The sequence below is a fragment of the Paroedura picta genome, chromosome 13 (assembly GCF_049243985.1).
Source record: "Paroedura picta isolate Pp20150507F chromosome 13, Ppicta_v3.0, whole genome shotgun sequence".
NCBI classification, from domain to species: Eukaryota; Metazoa; Chordata; class Lepidosauria; order Squamata; family Gekkonidae; genus Paroedura; species Paroedura picta.
The window spans coordinates 46864807-46884002 of record NC_135381.1 but is presented as its reverse complement, the minus strand read 5'-3'; the positions used below and the strand labels follow the sequence as shown (position 1 = coordinate 46884002).

Below are 19196 nucleotides of genomic sequence, written 5' to 3'. Positions count from 1 at the left end.
TTGAGTCAGAATAAACTACGTAGTCTGCATTCCTTCTTATCGTTTGCCTCTCGTGGGATTTTCTCAAGCCTCCTTACCATGTGGCCAGTCCATTTCCCCTTGCGGCAGGGTTTGAACTGCCAACCACAACAATAACAGAACTTCCAAATGCCACTCAAGCAGCAGCAGGACAGGTAGGACAGGTGTCTCCCGCCTTTTCCAACCTGCGGGCACTTTTGGAGTTCTGACCGGGATGGAGGGAATGGCCATTAAGCATCTGCTTTTGGAGTTCGACCAGCCACACAATGTCAGAGAGGTGATGTGCCTAATACCAGATTTGCAGTGTTTCAGGCAGAAAGAAGCTGCATTTCACAGGATGCCTTTACATGGTGGTGGGAGTGCTGTCAGGCTGCATCCAGCTAATGGCTGCACGAGAAAAGTGGACGATTCCAAAATTGTAACAAAGGAGAGACAGAATCTGTCCAGTGGCTTCATTAAATATGAGAAGATAAAAAGTCTCTTTTCACATTTCTTTAGACTTTGACACATTTATTAGCATCCAGCTAATGGCAACTCTGTGGGGCTTTCAAGGCGAGGGACCTCCAGAGCTGGCTGGCCATTGCTGCAGCAGCATAACTCCCCTGGTCTCACTCAGGGGTCTCCCATTCAAGTAGGCATGCGCAATCCGCCCTCCCCCCAGTATTTTTCAGCTCAGGTCTGTTGGATCTGAGAAAGCTGGACCTAAACACCAGTAGAATGTTCGGATCTAAGGTTTTTATGAACTGAATATTTTCAGGTTTAAAACCCAGGAAATTTGGCTTTTATTCGGGTCAGCTGTACTGGTAGCCAAAAGAGATTCTTTAATCTGTACTCGGCTTAGAAAATACCAAAAATTATTGGTGAGGTGTTGTTTCCCCCCCCCTAATATTTTTTCAAGCTAAACTAAGCCAAATAAACACCCCTGATTCTGACTAGGGCCAACTCTGCTTTGCTTCCAAGAGATGACAAGATCAGGCTAGCCGGCCATCCAGGTCAGGGCTAAATTGTTTGGGCACATGCGCATGAAAGCTTATCCCCAGAATAAGACCTTGTTGGTCTTAAAGGTGGCCCTGGGTATAAACTGCACGGAGCTTTTATTCCAACCCCGGGTTGATTCAGTCCCAGCCCTCTACACAGAATGCAATTTCCGTTTGGATTTGGGGCGGTTTAAAATTTCCTTCTGCAGCAAGAAGGATTGATCCGGAGTGACCCTACCTTTATTGTGTGATATCTTAGAGTGCTTTTAACCCTCAATTTTTAAAGGCTGTTTTGAATCTGGGCTCTCCTCCATGGTAGAGGACCCGTGATTGGCCACAGGTGGTCATGTGAGAAACTTGCCTTAAAGGAGAAGCCCCTAATTTCTCTCAACTTCTGTCGGTCCTGGATTTTTTCTCCCTTCTCTACCTTTTTCGATCATTTCCTCCCCCGCCCTCCAAGAAAAGAAAGAGGCTCCATGCCTGGCTCCTCTCCCGCCTCCCTTCAAGAAAAGAAAGAAAGAGACTTGGCTCCCCCCCCCTTCTGAACTACCCTAACCACGTCCAGAAGACGTTCCTGTTTCAATGGGGAGGGGGGGAGAGGAAGACCCGAGTTCAAAGCGATCTGAATTCAACAGGATTGACAATGGAATAAACAAAGTTAGTGCAGACTCTGCCCTGGTCTCAAACTTTGCTCGGATGCTTCAGACCAACCTGGCTGCCCACCTGGACCTACATTGCTTAAGAGCGTGTTCTTGAATACGTGCCGCTTCCCTTCACCTGTGCTGCTAGAGCCCCCAGTGGCCGATTGGAAGCCCTGCTGGACCCACCCCCACCGGCCCCTCCCACTCCCCACCAGACAAAGCCAGCTGGGGGCTTTCCTGATTGGCCACTGGGGATCTGTCCGTTTGTGCGGATTTTTTAAAAATTGCTCGGTCAGTATGCAAGATGCCATTCAAGCATCAGCCGATTCCAGGCTCTGATAGTAACAGTCTGCCTGCCAGTAGCAAATGATCCATGAAAATGAACAGGAGATGCATCCTTCCAGCTTCACTCAGAGTGAGATGTTAACACCCCATGCTCAGAAAAGCATTTTTATGACACCGGAGGACGGAGGGGGGAGCCGCCCCATATTACATCTCCTGAGACTTTTCTGAAAATTGCTTTGTCACTGTGATAAATCCTGTGACTCTCCCTGTGCTGTTGCCTTTTCTTCCCTGGCTCCTTCGTGTGCACACCTTGGGTTGGTGAGCTTCAAACACCACCTGTAGCTGCTTCCAGCCATTTCGTAAGCAGAAATAGCATGTGCCGCCCAAGCCATGCCGGCATGTGGCAAGAGCTGGCAGACTGCCCCTTATGGGATCAGCACAAATTCTGGAAGAGCAGCAATAATTCCTAGTTATGTTAAGCCGCAGGGGCAGGGGCAGGGGCAGGGGCAGGGCAGGGCAGGGGCAGGCCCTTGGCTATCAGGAGTCTCGTTCGGCAACCTTTCATGAAAGAAACCCCAGCCAAAAACCCTCCCCCTGTGGCCACGGGCTGTAAGCAGAGAAGAGCAGCTGTTCTTCCAAGGCGGATGGGGCTTTGTAGACACCGGGAGGCTCAGCTCTCAGGGACTGAGTCATGAGAGGATCAAGATAAGCCCTATCTCCACTGAGTGAATGCCTGCATTTTCTCCCATGGGAGAAAAGTAGTGCCCTTGGTCTCCTCTGAGCAAAGGGAAAGCACTGGGGCCCAAATGGCAGTGGGGCAGAACCTCTCCCTGAAACGGAGCCCCCAGAGGGTGCAAACTGAAAGCCCCAGCCCAGATCAGAGGCTCAGTCTGACCTCAGCAGCTCTCAGAAGCCTTAAGTAGGATTCAGACGGGGACCGTCGAGGAAGTCGAGGGGCACAAGACGGAAGTCAGCAGTGGCAAAATACCTCCGAACACCTCTTGCCTTGGGAACCCACAAGCTCTCCTAAGTCAGCTGTGACTTGATGGGGGGAAAATCAGAACTAGGGTGGCCAACCTCCAGGTGGGCCCTGGAGATCTCCCAGAATTACAGCTAATCTTCAGAAAACAGAGATCAGCTTCCCTAGGGGGGAAAGAGCAGCTTTTTGAGGGGTGAGGGCAGACTCTGTGACATTATGAACTGCAGAAGTCCCTCCCCTCTCCAACCCCGCTGCCCCAGGCTCTGCCCTGAAATCTCCAGGACTTTGCAGCCTGGAAATGGCAAAGGCAACAAATGATTTGTGTTACCAGATTGACCACCTGTTCAGCCCAGCCTAGAATCATAGACTCCTAGAATCCTAGAGTGGGAAGGGGGCCATACAGGCCATCTAGTCCAACCCCCTGCTCAGTGCAGGGTCAGCCTTTAGACAGCCTCACCAGCCAGGTACTTCTTGCAGTTGGAAGTATCTAGTCATTGTCTCAGGACATCTGCACATGGAGGTTCTATTCAGCTATCATAACCACTTGGCAAACTCATGATGGGAAAAAATATGCACTTAATTTATACCCCACCTTTCTCCCCAGCAAGGATCCAAAGCAGCTTAGATCATTCTCCTCTCCTCACAACAACTCTGTGAGGTAGGGCAGGCTGCAAGAGTGTGAGTGGCCCAAGGTCATCCAGCAAACTTCTGCAACTGTGGGGATTTCCACCTGGGTCTCCCAGGCCCCATTCTGACCCCACACACCCTCAAGGAGGGGTGATATATGCACTGCAAGGAGATAAACCCTTCCTAGGTGTGAGGCGCTTCCAAGCCCCACCCGCTCTCCAAAGGGAAGGGTCATAGCCTCATGGCTCAGGGAACAAGGAAAGCGTCAGGGCTAAGCTGTAGCTTGAACCAGAGAAGCTACTGGGGGCCAACATCTTTCTTATAGTAATTCCTCAGTGTAGCAGGTCAGCAAAGCTGCCTCCATGCTTGCTTCCACCTTCGCTGACCGACCTTCGTGTGCCCCGCTGGAAGGCTGTGACAACCGCCCTTGTAGGGATCAATGGACTGCAATCCGCCTGCCTTTCGGGGGGGGGGGTGACTCATGTTGGATGTTGTCATTGCCTTGTTTAAATACTGCAAATTCCTGGGAGTGATTTCTTTTTTGAGAAAATGAGGAGGTCAAGGGGACCTCATCATGCCATGTGATCACCCGCCATCTGATCATTTGAAATGGTTCTCTGTTGGTGCCAGGACAGATTGCCATGAAGACTGCAAAACAGGAAGGCCCAGCAGCTTGCAGGGTGGAAGGTGGCTCCAGAGGGTGCAGGGAGGCTTTCTTGCAAAGAAATAGAACAACATTTGAGTCTGGACACCTTGAGGACCAATAAAGTTGTTCATGAACACAAAAACCTATTTCCAGAATAAAACTTGATTGGTCTTAAACTTGCCCCGAACTCAAACTTAGTTCTGTCGCTTTAAACCAACATGGTGGCTCACCAGAATTTAAGAGAAGAAGTGTGCATGCACCTGAAAGTTCACACCCAGAATTAAAAACTTTGTTGATCTTAAAAATGCCGCTAGACGCAAACTTTGTTCATGTAAGGTAATGTGTAATTTGCATGCACGTGGAAGCTTATGCCCAGAGTTAATCTTGGTCTTCAAGGTGCCCCTTTGTTCAAGCAGCTTTGTTCTGCTGCTCCAGACCAGCACAGCAACCCACCTGGACCTACCTTTCAAACTAAGAAAGACACATGGGATTAAATTGCTTCCTTTCCCACTTTCCTGACAACGTTTGCTTTTCTTTCCCTGTCTTCTTCCACCTCCCCACCCCTGGCAGGTACCGAATGCACAAATCCAGAATGTACAGCCAGTGTGTCAGGATGCGACATCTGTCCCAAGAGTTCGGATGGCTTCAGATCACACCCCAGGAATTTCTCTGCATGAAAGCTCTGCTTCTCTTCAGTATTAGTAAGCAGCAGTCTTTCCCTGTGGGCTGGAGGGAGGCTGGAGGGAGGCGGGGAGTGGTGCTGATCCAACACAGCAGCTTCAGACGGTGCCCCGATAAGTTCTGACTGGTTCTTTTCACCCGAAACAAGGAGCTCTGCTGCTGCCATGAGGATTACATTTGGACTCGGGGTTGGGGCCAGTGGGGCTTCTTGGCTCCCCTTGAGGGAAGACCGCCGCAAAAGCTTCTCTTTGTGTTCTCGGGGCCTCGTTGGTCTTTGCCTCTCCCTTGATGGCTCTTCCCTCTTTCTTTCTGTGCCAGTTCCTGTGGACGGCCTGAAGAATCAGAAATTCTTTGATGAACTTCGGATGAACTACATCAAGGAACTCGATCGTATCATTGCGTGCAAGAGGAAGAATCCCACCTCTTGCTCTCGACGCTTCTACCAGCTCACCAAACTGCTGGACTCTGTTCAGCCTGTAAGTGAGGGAGCCAGGAGGGGGCTCGGCCAGCCCTGGGGCGGGATGGGGATGGGGCCTTGTAGAATCCGTTCAGGATTTTCTTGGAATTGGGGCACAGAGAGAGAGAAACAGAGATGGGCCTGCAAGCCTATACTGAACGGGGGGAGACGCTCTTGGGAAAGGTGACTGTGACATTGCAGTATTGTCCTCTGACCTGGAACTGTGGAGTCGAAGGCCTGCAGAATCACTGGCTGCCTTCTGGCTGCTGAAAGATTATTCCATGTTGTTCAAAAGGGGGGAGGGGGCTTTAGGTTCTCCCAAAATTACAGTTGATCCCCAAACTACAGGACCAGTTCTGGTTGCTATGGAAAGAGGGTCTTATGGCATTATGCCCCACTGAGGTCCCTCCTCAAACCTCCTCAAGGTTCTCCCCCAGTTCTCCTGGAATTTCCTGACCCAGGCATGGCTGCCCCAGATTTAGGGAGCGAGGGAGCTCTCTTGCTCCCCACGCCTTACACATGCCCCTCTCTCTTAAAGCTCAGCCTCCGCTGACCAGCTCCTCCTTTCCCCATGCCCCCCCTATCTCAAAGCTTACAAGGTGCCTGGGAAAGGCAAGCTTGAAGGCAGACGGACAGCCAGGACGGAGGGAGAGGCTCTCTTGAGACCCACAGGTGGCAGTGATCACGTGACAAGTCTGAGCACAGCCCACCAGGATTACGTCCCGACCCATCAGGGCTTCATAACCCTCTCAGATTTATTATCCAGGCAGATAGCAATAACATGAATTAGTTATTTCTTGACTGAAAGGGCATATTGACTGGTGCAGCCATAGAGTTTCTGATGATTCCTAGAGAGGCACAGCACCCCTTCCAGGTTTTCCCTGGAAGTGACATCACGCTGTTGCCTCAACAATGATTTTCATGTTTTTTGTTTTTCCTGCCACTTCTTCAAGCAGTGGCAGGAAATAAGTCGAGGGTGGGGGGATATTCTGTGTTTAGCAGCAAGAGGGAAAGATGCAACAAGCAAGGGGTTGGACAAGATGGCCTGTATGACCCCTTCCAACTCTATGGTTCTGTGATTCATATTACGGACTACAGCTGGGGAAATGCAATTTTTGCTTTCAAATATTCTGTTTCGATTCTATTCTAAATTGTTTACCACGATGACACAGATGCCAGAATCCTGGAAATGCTCTGTCCTGTTCTCAGGGTGCCTTACTGCCCCCTCGTGGCTGTTGCCAAGACCAGATGAGCACACCGAAAAAGCACATCAAGCCAAACTAAATCACTAGAAAAGGCCTAGTTTAAATTTAAGAAATCCTTGGGTTAGTTAGACACTTCCTATATTAAAGGGCATGCTAATTGGATGCTACAATCATTAAAACAGAAATAATAAGACATTTTTACTGGGTTTTTTAGACAGGAAGATTTTTAGCCAATTTAATGCTTAGCACCTTAAATAGGATCTGTCTTACAACCTGTAACCACAGTAGATTTTCTGAGTACTTGTTGGCTTTAGCTTGACCCTTCTGCTTTGGAATATAACTGCTGTGCCCCACAGACAAGTAAATCACCTCTGCTGAAAGCAAAGGTGGGTGGAGGTTACGGGGCAGACCAGTAAAAAGGTAACTCAGATCAATCAGTAAAGGATGTAAAAAGAGTCTTTGCAATCCACTATTAGCCTCCAATTGCCCCCCCCACATTCAAGATAATTAACAAACAAATTAAATAACATCAACATGCTGCTTATTTCCCTCCATCACAAGAACTCCCCGTTTACTTCTACTCTCCACTAAGGCTTTGCAATTCAGTTCAGCCAAACCAAAAATAAGCCAAACCAAGACTGATTTGAACGGGGGGGGGGGGAGGGTGGCTCCTGCGGCAGAGACCAGTTCATCCGTGAGTAGGACCGGGGGGGGGGGGTCCAGCCAGGGCCGTCTGTAGGGTAAAAACAGAGTCAGGGCCAACAGGGACGCTAGATGAAACAAACACTGAATGTGCAACTATTGGTAAACATCACCTTAAACTAGTGTCCCTCTTCTCTGCTGTGCTAATGGTAGGATTATGTCTACTAGCCAACCCTCAACACTTAGGAAACTCTCCTCCCTGGTTAGCGGGGGTGGGGAGAGCCATCAAGCTGTAGCCGACTTACAGGGGCCCTTCACGGGGTTTCCCAGGCATTGCCGGCCTCTGCACAGCAGCCTGGGCTTCCCTGGTCGATCCCCATCCGAGGACTAACTGGGGCCAATCCTGTTTCATTCCTGAGAATTTATGAGGCGGTGTGAGGGCTACAATCCAGGAGATGGGATGTTTTCTACCTTTAAGCAAGGCTTAATTTGTGGAAATTGGCACTTGAAGAGGTCAAGAATGGACCACAAAGCAGGAGTGGCCAGAATGTGGTTCTCCAGAGACTGCAGTGACCAGCATGGGCATGTCAGGGGCTCATGGTGATTGTAGTCTATGGACATCTGTTGAACAACAGTTAGGTCACTACTAGTCTATAGGCTCTGTTCAAGGAGCAGGTCATTTTTTCTCCAGGTAATTTTTCTTGGCAGCCCGACCCTTTTGGTAGTTGGGCAAAGTTGCATTTAAGTCTTACTGAACTCCACATTTAGGGACTAAAAACTGATACAAGTTACACAATCTAATGTAACATATGAGATGTAATAAAGATAGCTATCAGTAAAATTTTCCATATCATGTGTATTTTGGTGGGTGAGTCAATGGTGATTTTATCAAGTGTGTTCAGAATCCATCTGGCAGCCTTAGAGAAAGCGTAGACCTGGAGTTATGCTATCTCCCAGCTCTCTGGCAGAGAGACCAGTTTTAGAAACGTTGCACATTAACTGACCCGCTTCTTTAGACATCCCAGTTGAGACCAGAGGCTGTGAGGCAGCCAGGCCACTGCCTTTCGCAGTAGAGACTGACAGAGAATTGGTTCAGTTCCTCTGCAGGCTCCTGGTCTTCCTTCAGCAATGCAGCTTCGTGGAGTAGTTAGGAGGGCAGACTTCTAATCTGGAGAGCCAGGTTTGATTCCCCGTTCCTCCTCCACATGCAGCCAGCTGGGTGACCTTGGCCTTGCCACAGCACTGATAAAGCTGTTCCAACCAAGCAGGAATATCAGGGCTCTCTCAGAGTGTCTGTTGTGGGGAGAGGAAGGGAAGGGGATTGTAAGCCACTTTGAGACTCCTTTGAGTAGAGAAAAGCGGCATGTAAGGACCAACTCTTCTTCTTCTTCAGTAATCTCAGGGCTCCCTCAGCCTCCCCTCCCTCACAGGGTGTCTGTTGTGGGGAGAGGAAAGGGAAGGCGATTGGAAGCCGCTTTGAGCCTCCTTTGGGTAGAGAAAAGTGGCTTATAAGAACCAAGTCTTCTTCTTCAGTAATCTCAGGGCTCTCTCACCCTCCCCTCCCTCACAGGGTGCCTGTTGTGGGGAGAGGAAAGGGAAGGCAATTGGAAGCCACTTTGAAACTCTTTCAGGTAGAGAAAAGTGCCTTATAAGAACCAAGTCTTCTTCAGTAATCTCAAGGGTCCCTCAGCCTCCCCTCCCTCACAGGGTGTCTGTTGTGGGGAGAGGAATGGAAGGTGAATGGAAGCCACTTTGAGACTCCTTTGGGTAGAGAAAAGCAGCATATAAGAACCAGCTCTTCTTCTTCTTCAGTAATCTCAGGGGTCCCTCAGCCTCCCCTCCCTCACAGGGTGTCTGTTGTGGGGAGAGGAAAGGGAAGGCAATTGGAAGCCACTTTGAAACTCTTTCAGGTAGAGAAAAGTGGCTTATAAGAACCAAGTCTTCTTCTTCAGTAATCTCAGGGGTCCCTCAGCCTCCCCTCCCTCACAGGGTGTCTGTTGTGGGGAGAGGAAAGGGAAGGCAATTGGAAGCCACTTGGAGATTCCTTCGGGTAGAGAAAAGGGTAGGGAAAAGAAGCACCAACTCTTCTTCAAATCAACCTCTCTGGTTGATTTTCTGATGTAAAGAAATTCTTACTATTTATCTCAATGCTTAGGAAATAAGTCTCTCAGATTCTTGCTTTGTCCACCAGATCCTGAACCCATCTTTGATTTGCTAAATGGGCTCTGCCTACGGATGCCATCCTCCCCAGGGCCCATCCTCCCCAGGGTCCACACCCAAATCGCCAAAGTGTCCCTGCCTGAAGCTGGCCATCTTATGCCCCGCCCCGGCCGGGGGACCTCACAACCCTCGTTCCTCCTTTTTTTCTTCACAGGCCAGATTTTCCCTCTTTTTAAAACTTGCCTTTTTGCTTTTTATGGCTTCCTTTTCTATTCCTTAACCACCCTGCCTTTTTCTGGGATTTGGTGGAAACTTTCCTGATCTGTGGAATGCATTCTGCCACCATTTCAATTGTGACAGGCTTTCTGAAGAGACTTGGCCCTCTTTATTCTCCCTTTCAGCTTCCTTTTGTCTAATTTTTGAGAAGTTTTCCTTTCTGACAGCAGGTGTGCCTGAACTGGACTCCTAGGGCAGCTTCCATTTTCATAAGTGCTGGGGGGAATTGCTCTGTCTTCAGCTTGTTCGCTCAGATTTACCTCTCGCACCATGAGGACCATTCAAGGTGACCCTTGAATGGTCCTCATGGATCATTCCATGGTCACCTCCCCTCTCATGAGTTCTCAGCTGGCACAATTGTTTGCGCCTCCTGGTCATGACGGCACTCTGCACGGATGCAGGCAGGGTGAGGAAGTGACCCATTATCTCATGTTATGCCAAAGATTCAGGTGTTGGTCTGAAGCAAGAACACAAAGTTTGACTCCAGGGCACCTTTAAGACCAATTAAACTTTGTTGGGAGTAATCCTTGATGCCTCCCTTACTATGGAGTCACAAATCACAAGAATAGCACACCTTGCATTCTTCCATCTTTGCCAGGCAAAGTTACTAGCCCCCGTCTGTCCCCAGAGGACAGTCACAGTGATTCATGCAAACGTCACCTCCAAAATTGACTTCTTAAACTCGCTCCATGTGGGCCTTCCCTTATCCTTGACCTGGAACTGCAGTTGGTACAAAATGCAGCATCCAGGGTCCTCACAGGAACTCCTTGGAGTGCCGACATCCAGCTGGTGCTCAGGCAGCTGCATAAGGTTTTGGTCTTGACTAAGGCCCTTCACAGTCTGGGACCCACAGACCTGAGGGACTGCCTAATGCCTGATGCTCCCTGCAGGGCTTTGCACTCTGCAAGTACTAATTTGTTGGTGGTTACTGGCCCCCAAGACATTCATCTAGCCTCAGCCAGGCCCTTTTCAGTCCTGGCCCCCACCTGGTGGGATGGGCTCCCAGGAGAGCTGAGGGTCCTGCAGGAGCTTTCGCAGTTCCGCAGGTCTGTAAAACACAGCTCTTCCACCAGAGCAGAGTCTGCACTTACTTTGTTTATTCCATTGTCAATCCTGTTGAATTCAGATCGCTTTGAACTCGGGTCTTCCTCTCCCCCCCTCCCCATTGAAACAGGAACGTCTTCTGCACGTGGTTAGGGAGGCTCAGAAGGGGGGGGGGAGCCAAGACTCTTTCTTTCTTTTCTTGAAGGGGGGGGAGAGGAGCCAGGCAGGAAGCCTCTTTCTTTTCTTGGAGGGATGGGTGAGAAGATCGAAAAAGGCAGAGGAGGGAGGAAAAATCCAAGACCGACAGAAGTTGAGAGAAATTAGGGGCTTCTCCTTTAAGGCAAGTTTGTCACATGACCACCTGTGGCCAATCACGGGTCCTCTACCACGGAGGAGAGCCCAGATTCAAAACAGCCTTTAAATATTGAGCATTATAAGGTATCGCACAATAAAGGTAGGGTCACTCCAGATCAATCCTTCTTGCTGCAGAAGGAAAATTTAAATCGCCCCAAATCCAAACAGAAATCGCATTCTGTGTAGAGGGCAGGGACTGAATCGACCTGGGGTTGGAATAAAAGCTCCATGCAGTTTACACCCAGGTCTTTAGTCGAGGCTGGGGTGCAGGAGATCCACTGGGTCCCTTCCTCAGATTAGGACGATTTGGCACCCTTGGAAATCTATGCCCCAAGGAGCTGAGAGAGTGGAGGCTCACGGCGGGGATGGAGTGGGGAGAGGGAATGTAGGATGAGTTTGGTTTTTCTTCTCGCTGCCATTGTTGCTATTTTGTAAAGCGGATGTTTTTAATGTTTTAAAGTGATGTGAGGATTTATTCTGTTGCCCGCCGCAAGACGTTTTACGGTAGCAGCGAATAATAAATCTAATAATCCATCAATAAATGATAAATGTATGCAGATATCAGATGTGAGGGGGAGAGAATCCGATGTTCGAAGGGTGTCCTTGGGACCATGGGATGCCAGAAAGGGAAGGGAGAGGCCCATCTAGGAATATGAACCCGTTCCTGAAACCTCTCTGCTTTCTCTCCCTCTTTCCTAGATTGCCCGGGAGCTGCATCAGTTTACATTTGACCTCTTAGTGAAGTCTCACATGGTCAGTGTGGACTACCCAGAAATGATGGCTGAGATCATTTCCGTGCAAGTCCCCAAGATCCTCTCTGGGAAAGTGAAGCCTATCTACTTTCACAGCCAGTAATGGAAAGGGGGCCAGGACCCAGCCCCCCCCCCAGCCCCCAGCCCCCCGCTGATGCTCTGCCAGCCGTTGCTTGCCTGTTCCCTCTGTGCTGCAGCACTTCAGTGCCTTGGAACGTTGTTCCTGACAAAGATATGCAGGAACAAAACACGACCTGCTGGGATCTCTCGACCTTTTGCGTCACTTTCCCCCTTCTTGGGCTGTCCTGCAAGCTGAGTTTTACGTGGCCTGGCTTTTGCCCCTGTTTTGAACGGTGTGCCTACAAGCTGTTGTTGTTGTTGCTGTGTGGGGGGAGGGGGGAGGAGTTCAGGCACGGTAACAAGATGGCCTGATGCCAATTGACAATTGTTTACATGCTTGCCCTTATGCATTTCCCACCATGATTTCCGTGGCCTTTTGTGCTCCCCTGGAAGCTTTGAGAAACGCACAAACACACACACATCTGATTTTAGTAGTTGTTGCTATTGTTGCTATTCATTTTAAAAAAAACACTAGGTAACAAGCAAATTAAATAGAACGTATTGGGAGCGGGTGAATTTTTCTTTCTTTTCAGTGTGGATGCCTCCAGGAGGATTTCCTTAGAGAATATGAAAGCAGAACACTCATCTGGAAATCCAGTACCAAAAACCTGTTCAGGAGATTTGCAGTGAATTTCAGAACATCCCAACAGACAATAAAAAGACCTCTTTTTGCAGCTGTGGGTGCCACACCAGCCCAGATCTGCAAGCGTGTGCCTGTGCTACTGGGATTGCATTTCTGCATGCAAAGAAAGCCCCAGGCACCCTGATTGTGCGACCGACGCACAGAGAGCCATGTACCCACTGCTCAGACCAGCAACCCCAACCTCAGCCTCTCAGCAGACGCACTGCCATATCCCTGCCTGCAGAGTTGTGTGCTACTCAGCTGTGGCCTTGCTGGTATCTCTGGCTCCCGGATTCTGGCAGCACCATTTACTTGACAGGAAAAGGGCACGATTCTCCTGGCACCAGAGTTCTTGCGCTCATCAGAACCAGGCAGAAGCGCTTCAGGGGACTGCAGGGGACTGTTTGACAACTGTTTTCTTTTTCCTTCTGTGGACCACAAGTTAGAACTGATGCTTGGCCGGTAACGGATCACATTCCATAAGGACCCCTTTCCTCCTCACCTTGTGGAAGGAAGCGCTCTCTCGGGGAAGCCAGCCTCTGCCCAAGGCCTTCACCCCACGGTGCCTCCTGCTCCGCTGAGCTCACGGGGGATGCCCCTTTGCGTGGCTTGTCCTTTCCCAGAAGCAAAGCAGAATCAGAAACTCTGAGCCGTTTGAACTGGTTTCATCCTGACCCACTCCACTGGGGGGTCTTCTTTAAAAAGAACTTGGCATTCGTTTCCTGGTACACTGAGGAAAGGGCTATGGGGGGGGCCCTCCCCTACCTGCAATTTCTGTTAGATGTTAACTGAGACAGCCAGTCCCCACCAGAATAACGGAACCACCACCCCTCCCTCGAATGAAGCTTCCTCTGGTGTGGGATGAGAAGCCTCATGTTCTCATGACGCTGCCTGATAATGTGTGTGGCCACGGACCATCAGCCACGCAAGAAGGAAGGTGGCACTGCCAGCAGGATGCCTTGGGATGGTCGGCGGGGGGGGGATGCGGGCTTTCTGTTTTGCTTTGTTCTTTGTAAAACAGACCAGTGATTTGAGACACCCCATTGGACAGCTCAGTTTAATGTGCTAAAAGCGCATGGATTCTCATAAGAACAACATTTTTATATATCTTGTTTAACCCCCCCTCCCCCCCTGGTTTTGACCTCTCTTGGGAACGTCTGCGCAGCGCCAGTTGCCTGCGCAATCCTGCACAGTCGCCATCCCATTGTCCATAAGCAGTACAGCTTCAGTATGCCTGGGGGGGGGGAGGGGGTTGAAGCTTGTCTGTCTGCAGCAGCTGAAGCTGCCGCTGCTCTTCAGTGGTAATCTGGCCATTTGGCTTCTTTCCTGCCAAAGGGCCACCGACAGCAGCCACCAAGCACTCTCTGCTAACCCTTGTAGAGGGGATTGTTGGCGCGACCACAGCCATCTCCCGCAAAGTGGCCCCCAATAACTGAGCTGACGCTTTTCCATCCGCCAGCGACGCTGCCTTTTGCTGCAGCACCAGCAAGTGTTTGACCATCTGCCGGCCTTCCTGCACTGTGGTGCGGGGAAAGTGTACTGCCGCCAGTGTGCTGGGAGGCCTTGTCTGGGCTTCTTCGGGGGGGGGGGGCGGGAGGCACAACCAGATGGAGATGACAGCGCAGCCTTGATGCAGGACCTAAGCAGAGCGGTTGACGAGCACTTTGCCTTTCGAAGCACCCCCTGCTCAAATCAGACGCAGAGTCCAGTTTTCCTCTGCAGATGAAGAATGTGCCCCAGTTGGACGTCACCAGCACCCCCTTGTTGGCCCAGCGAATGGTGTGTGTTCAGGAGCGAACAGCAGAGGCCCACATCATACCGGAAGGATGGTGAATCTTAAAACCCACTGTGAAATGCTTAGAAAAAATGCGTGTGCCAAATTGAAGTGCTGACATTCTCTCTGCTCACGATCATTTGTGGTTTGTCCATCCAGACTTTGTACTGGGGAAAGGCACAGTGTCTGCTTCTATAGCTTGTGTGCGTGTGCAAGTGATCCTCGAGGGGTGCCCCTCTGGCACCCAGTGCTCTAACAGAGGCGTTCCTCAGCCTGGGTAGGTCTGTGAACCCCAAAGAGAGCGGCATAATGCCTGCGAGAATGGCAGAGTCCTAAGGACTGACGTGAAAAGTGAGGTGGCCGCTGAAGGAGCCACAACAAATGTGCCTGTCAAGGGGGCCGTCGGGTTCTTTGTAGAGAAATACTCCGTTGCTCTTCAGGATCTATCCCTTCTCTTTACCATCAGGAAATGCCTTTGCCCATGTGGCACTGAAGAGAAGGGTGGTATGATCTGCTCAAAACACGTGTAACGAAGCCTGTGTAAATATTGGAGGGTGGGGGGGCAAAGTATTTACTTTCTTCAGTTTACTTACTTTGGCAGCTGCTGCTGCAGTTTAAAAGGGGGGTAGGGAGCTTGGGAAGTACTGAAAGCCCCCTGGCAATGTCTTAGCCCTCAGTCCTGGTTTTTAATTATGCCTTGCTATTATTATGCATTTGTAATGTTTTACTTATTGCTTGAGAACATTTTATTCAGCTCTTTGAAAGCTGCCTCTCCCACTATGCAGGTAGTTCAGGCAACCTGTGCTCTGGCTGGCTTGGCAGCAGGACAGGTGACAACTCACCTGTCCTAATAGTCGGGTCAAGGCACAGCACGGTGGGCATAACTGAGTGGGAGGGAAGGGCAGGGCTCCAGCCAACTGCCTCTCAAGGGAGCCCCTGCCCCTGTTGGGAGGGGCATGCATGGTGCTCTGGGACTTACCCTGGGTGCACAGCGGCTGTGGGGGAGGGCTTGCTGGGTCTCTGGGCCTGGCCTGGCCTGGCCACTCTTGGGCTGCGGCCAAAGCAGGAGCAGCAGCAACAGAGGCAAAGGCCAGCCTTTTAATGGGTTGGACTTTTTGTTGTTAGAATCAATGGAAGGCTGAGTATTTGGCTCCAGTGGGTATAACACATAAATGACATACACACACACACACACACCCTCCATAATACACAACCCACATTTAAAGATCCCTTATAGGTATTGGTATCCTTTGCTCTTTTCTCTTCTGAAGCATATTTCTGGTGCCTAATATGAGTCGGAGACCCCAGGTCCCTCCAGGCTGCCCGGCGCCCCCTTTTCTGAGAAGGCTGCTTGTAAGGAAGGCTTCATTTGGTTTTCTAGTTCGTGTGGGGCATCTCCCCAGAGTTTGCATTGGCAGAGCCATTGTCCAAGAGTGGCAGTTGTTCCCAAACCTCACGGCCTGCAATCAAAGAGGGAGGAGGCTGTCTGCCACGTGTCTCAGGGGGGGGGGGCTCCCGCACCGTCCCTAACTGTGGCGCTGTCAACTCTGCTCTCAGTTCGAAGCACTCAGGGTTCCCCAAGATGTAAGCTGAGGAAAGGGCACACTCTGGTCTAAAGGGGCGTGATTTGCACTAGGGGGGCAGCTGGGAGAGCGGCCGGTTTCTGCTCCCTTTCTGCAGCATGAGGGTTCTCTGCACACAGCGTGGTCCGGGTCTCAGAAACACTTGGGAATGGATGGGGTGGGTGGCTTTGGTTTTCTGCTTTTGTCCTTTGATACCTTCCGGCGATGCTGTGCTTAAACCATAGCCAGATTGATTAACACACAAACACAATCACACATACAATTTTGCGACCTTCATGTGGCACCTTGAAAGCAAACTAGGGTCCCATCAGGATGTGCGGGAGTCCGATGAGAGTGGGGAGGTGGGACGGGTCCGTTGTGCTCTCTGTCTAAGGAGAGAGGCTCTTTCTGGGCTTTGGGGATATTCTGGAGCCCTGCGACCCTCACGGGGATCCAGAGGGATGTCTAGGACAGAATGGATTTAGGGGGGGGGGGTGACTCTGCATGGGATTGCAGGGTTGGCTTTTCCCGGGCTGGAAGGTGGAGGCGTGGCCAGCTGCACCCTTGCTCAGCATTGGAGAGTGCTGGCATTTTGCTTGCTTGTTCGCTTTCCAGTTGGAGCAGCTGGCCTTGGCCTTGCTTTTGCAGCCAAGGGAACAGAAGGGGGTCTCTGCAGACACTTGGTGGGGGGGCTTTGCTCTGTTTCCCCTGGGACTGTCAAGAGTTCAAGAACCAGCTGAGCATTTTTTGCTATAGCAGGACATTGTGCCACCTTTTAAACAAAAAAGTTTTTATTTTTAGAGTGTTTCCATCAATTAAAAAGTGCAAGATCTTCACATGCATATATTTTCATTTGTTAGATGGGGATTTGGGAGCAGTTGGGTGTTGTAAGTGCCTGCGTGTGTGTGGGGTGGGTGGGTGGGTGTGGAAGGGGGGGTTGGTGAAAGGGAAGTAGAATTATAAGCTTTCAGTTGTCTTAATGCAGCCAAATAAACCTGTGAAGCTATGAAATCTCAAAATCAGCAAGGCAGCTGAAATGTATAATATGTAGACAATTTCATAAGTAGGGCCGTAGGGTTTGGGATTCTTGTTTTGTTTTTCCTTTTCTCAGCTTTGAGGAAAACCAAGTGGGTTGTTGTAAAAATTCAGTCAATGGCAGCAGATCTCTTCTCCGAGCTGCGTGAAGGGTCAGCCAACTTCCTGGCGGGCTGAACAAGGAATTCTGTCCCGTTGACTGGCTGCACAGAACTGTGGTTTGTCTCAGACTGTTGCCTTTTATCATATGGTACCAAACACTGCCCGCAAGTTCTCCTCCTGAAATGGGTCGGGTGGACTTTCGTTGAGCCAGCATAAGACTCTGGACAGAACCACTGGGTCCAGTCACCCAAGAACAACTGCTTTCTGGAAACAGTTTGTTGAAGGAAATTTGTTTATCAGCATGTTCCCTGGTGAAGTGTACCCTGAGAAATCAGTGTACTCCATCTCCAAAAGCTAGTGCCCCAGTCTGTGTTAAATTGCATTCATTTTGGCTCATCAGAAAGTAACTGGAGTGGAGTGGGGGGGGGGGGCAGAGAGCAGTTAGGCAAACTACTCAGAGGAACAGAGTCCCAAACAAAATCTTTGGTTTCTTGCTAGTTCAGACCATGGCTGGTTCCAATAGAGAGTGACCATCAGGCATCACTGGACCCGGGGCGGGGGCGGGGACGGGGCAGAGGAGACATCACCTGCTGTACTTAAAGCTCCTTTTTTGTAATCTTGGATTCTCTGGTTGCTCCAATTATAATAAAAATGCAAAACTTTGTTGGAATAGACTTGTGTGGTGATTCTTTTTCATGGTGTGGGAAATAACATCCCCAGTTTTTTTCCCCCAAGAAATGAGAAGGTGGTCCATTTTCCTGAGTTTGAAATATCATAGGTTCATTTCTTGGTTAATCCTGGGTTGGAAATATTCCTGGAGGTTTGGAGGTGGGCCTTCAAAATGGTACAGGGCCTCAGAGTCCAGCCTTCAAAGTAGCTCTTTTTTGCCTGCAGAGCTGATCGTTATAATCGAGAGATGAGCAGCGATCTAGAGAGGATGGTAGAGGCTTGCAGACGGCAGTGGGGGGGGGGGAGTGTTGTGGGTGTGTCCCTCCTGGGTTATGGGCTTTAGCCAGCCCTTTCCAGCAACTGTTTGTATTCTGGGGTACAGACAGACAGACCACCATCAGTCCTGCAAATCTGGAAAGTGCAGGAAGATCTAAATAAAGAATATTTACAGCCTGAAACTGTAAAAAAAAATCCATTCTTCTTCTAAGGAGCAACCATGAAAGAAGCATGTGGGCACATAACATTTGATCAACCATGAAAAAGTGGAGACAGAAGGAGCTGGGTGGACACCTGTGTACTGTGACTACCCCATGTGTATTAGGGCAGGGGGACATTTCGGTGTCTGTGGCCTATTCACACAAGAAGGGAAATGATGCAGAACTGGGAGGAATTGGTTGCCATGTAATCTCCCCCTAAGAAGAGTCTCCAGTCTGATTTTCCCTTCACATATCTGAGGACATGGCTCTGGAAAGCTCATCTGTAACCACTATGCCACAATTCCCAAAGGTCAGTCCTTTCCCACACTCAACAAACATTCCACACCACAGGTTCTTGACACCCCTCTCTCCACACCCATGGCCTCATCTGCCACCATGCCACCACAACCTCCCACACAACACACATGACAACCCCATGCCCTTACAGACTGGACAACTCCTCCCCTTCCTCTTCCCACTGCCAAGCTCTAGCGCCTGCTGTATTCCTGGATACATTGGGCTATATAATTAATTAATTAGTTCCCACCCATTCAGGAAACCCTTCCAGGACTGCCAAGAAAGCCTGAACTTGAGAAAGCCTGAACTAGAATCACCAATATTCAGCTGCACATTTACTAACATTGGGAGAAGCTTGGCCTGACAAGACTGGACTTGATTTAGGGCCAGGGCTGATGGTCTGATTCAGTGGGAGGCAAAGGCCATGCAGAGACAAAACTGGATCCTGGCCGGGCAGGGCTGCTGCTGGTGTGTGGCTGAATGGTTCTTTCTGGAGGCCGGGCAGAGCCCTAGAGAGCCCCTCCAGGAACAGAGGAGGAAAACTACTGAGAGGCCCGCAGGATTATTATTATTTATTGTATTTATATCCCGCCCTCCCCTGGAGCTCAGGGCGGTTTACATAAAACGCAGAAAATGGTACATGGAACTTAGCTTTTCACAATAACAATAACATTAACATTAAAATATAGCAGAGGTAACACAATATAAGAGCCTCTTGTGGCGCAGAGTGGTAATGCAGCAGACATGCAGTCTGAAGCTCTGCCCATGAGGCTGGGAGTTCAATCCCAGCAGCCG

At 50.1% G+C, this 19196-nt stretch overlaps 1 protein-coding gene across 1 annotated transcript in view; it reads left to right on the top strand.

The window, feature by feature from the left end:
- AR (androgen receptor) overlaps nt 1-17633 on the top strand; it is a 206602-nt gene extending 188969 nt beyond the window's left edge. Inside the window, exons 6-8 of the mRNA XM_077308518.1 lie at nt 4744-4874; nt 5173-5330; nt 11692-17633. Of these exons, the coding sequence (XP_077164633.1) occupies nt 4744-4874; nt 5173-5330; nt 11692-11847 (445 nt within the window). The 3' untranslated portion in view covers nt 11848-17633. The remainder of the gene's footprint in view (nt 1-4743; nt 4875-5172; nt 5331-11691) is intronic.
- Nucleotides 17634-19196: the final 1563 nt, after the last annotated feature.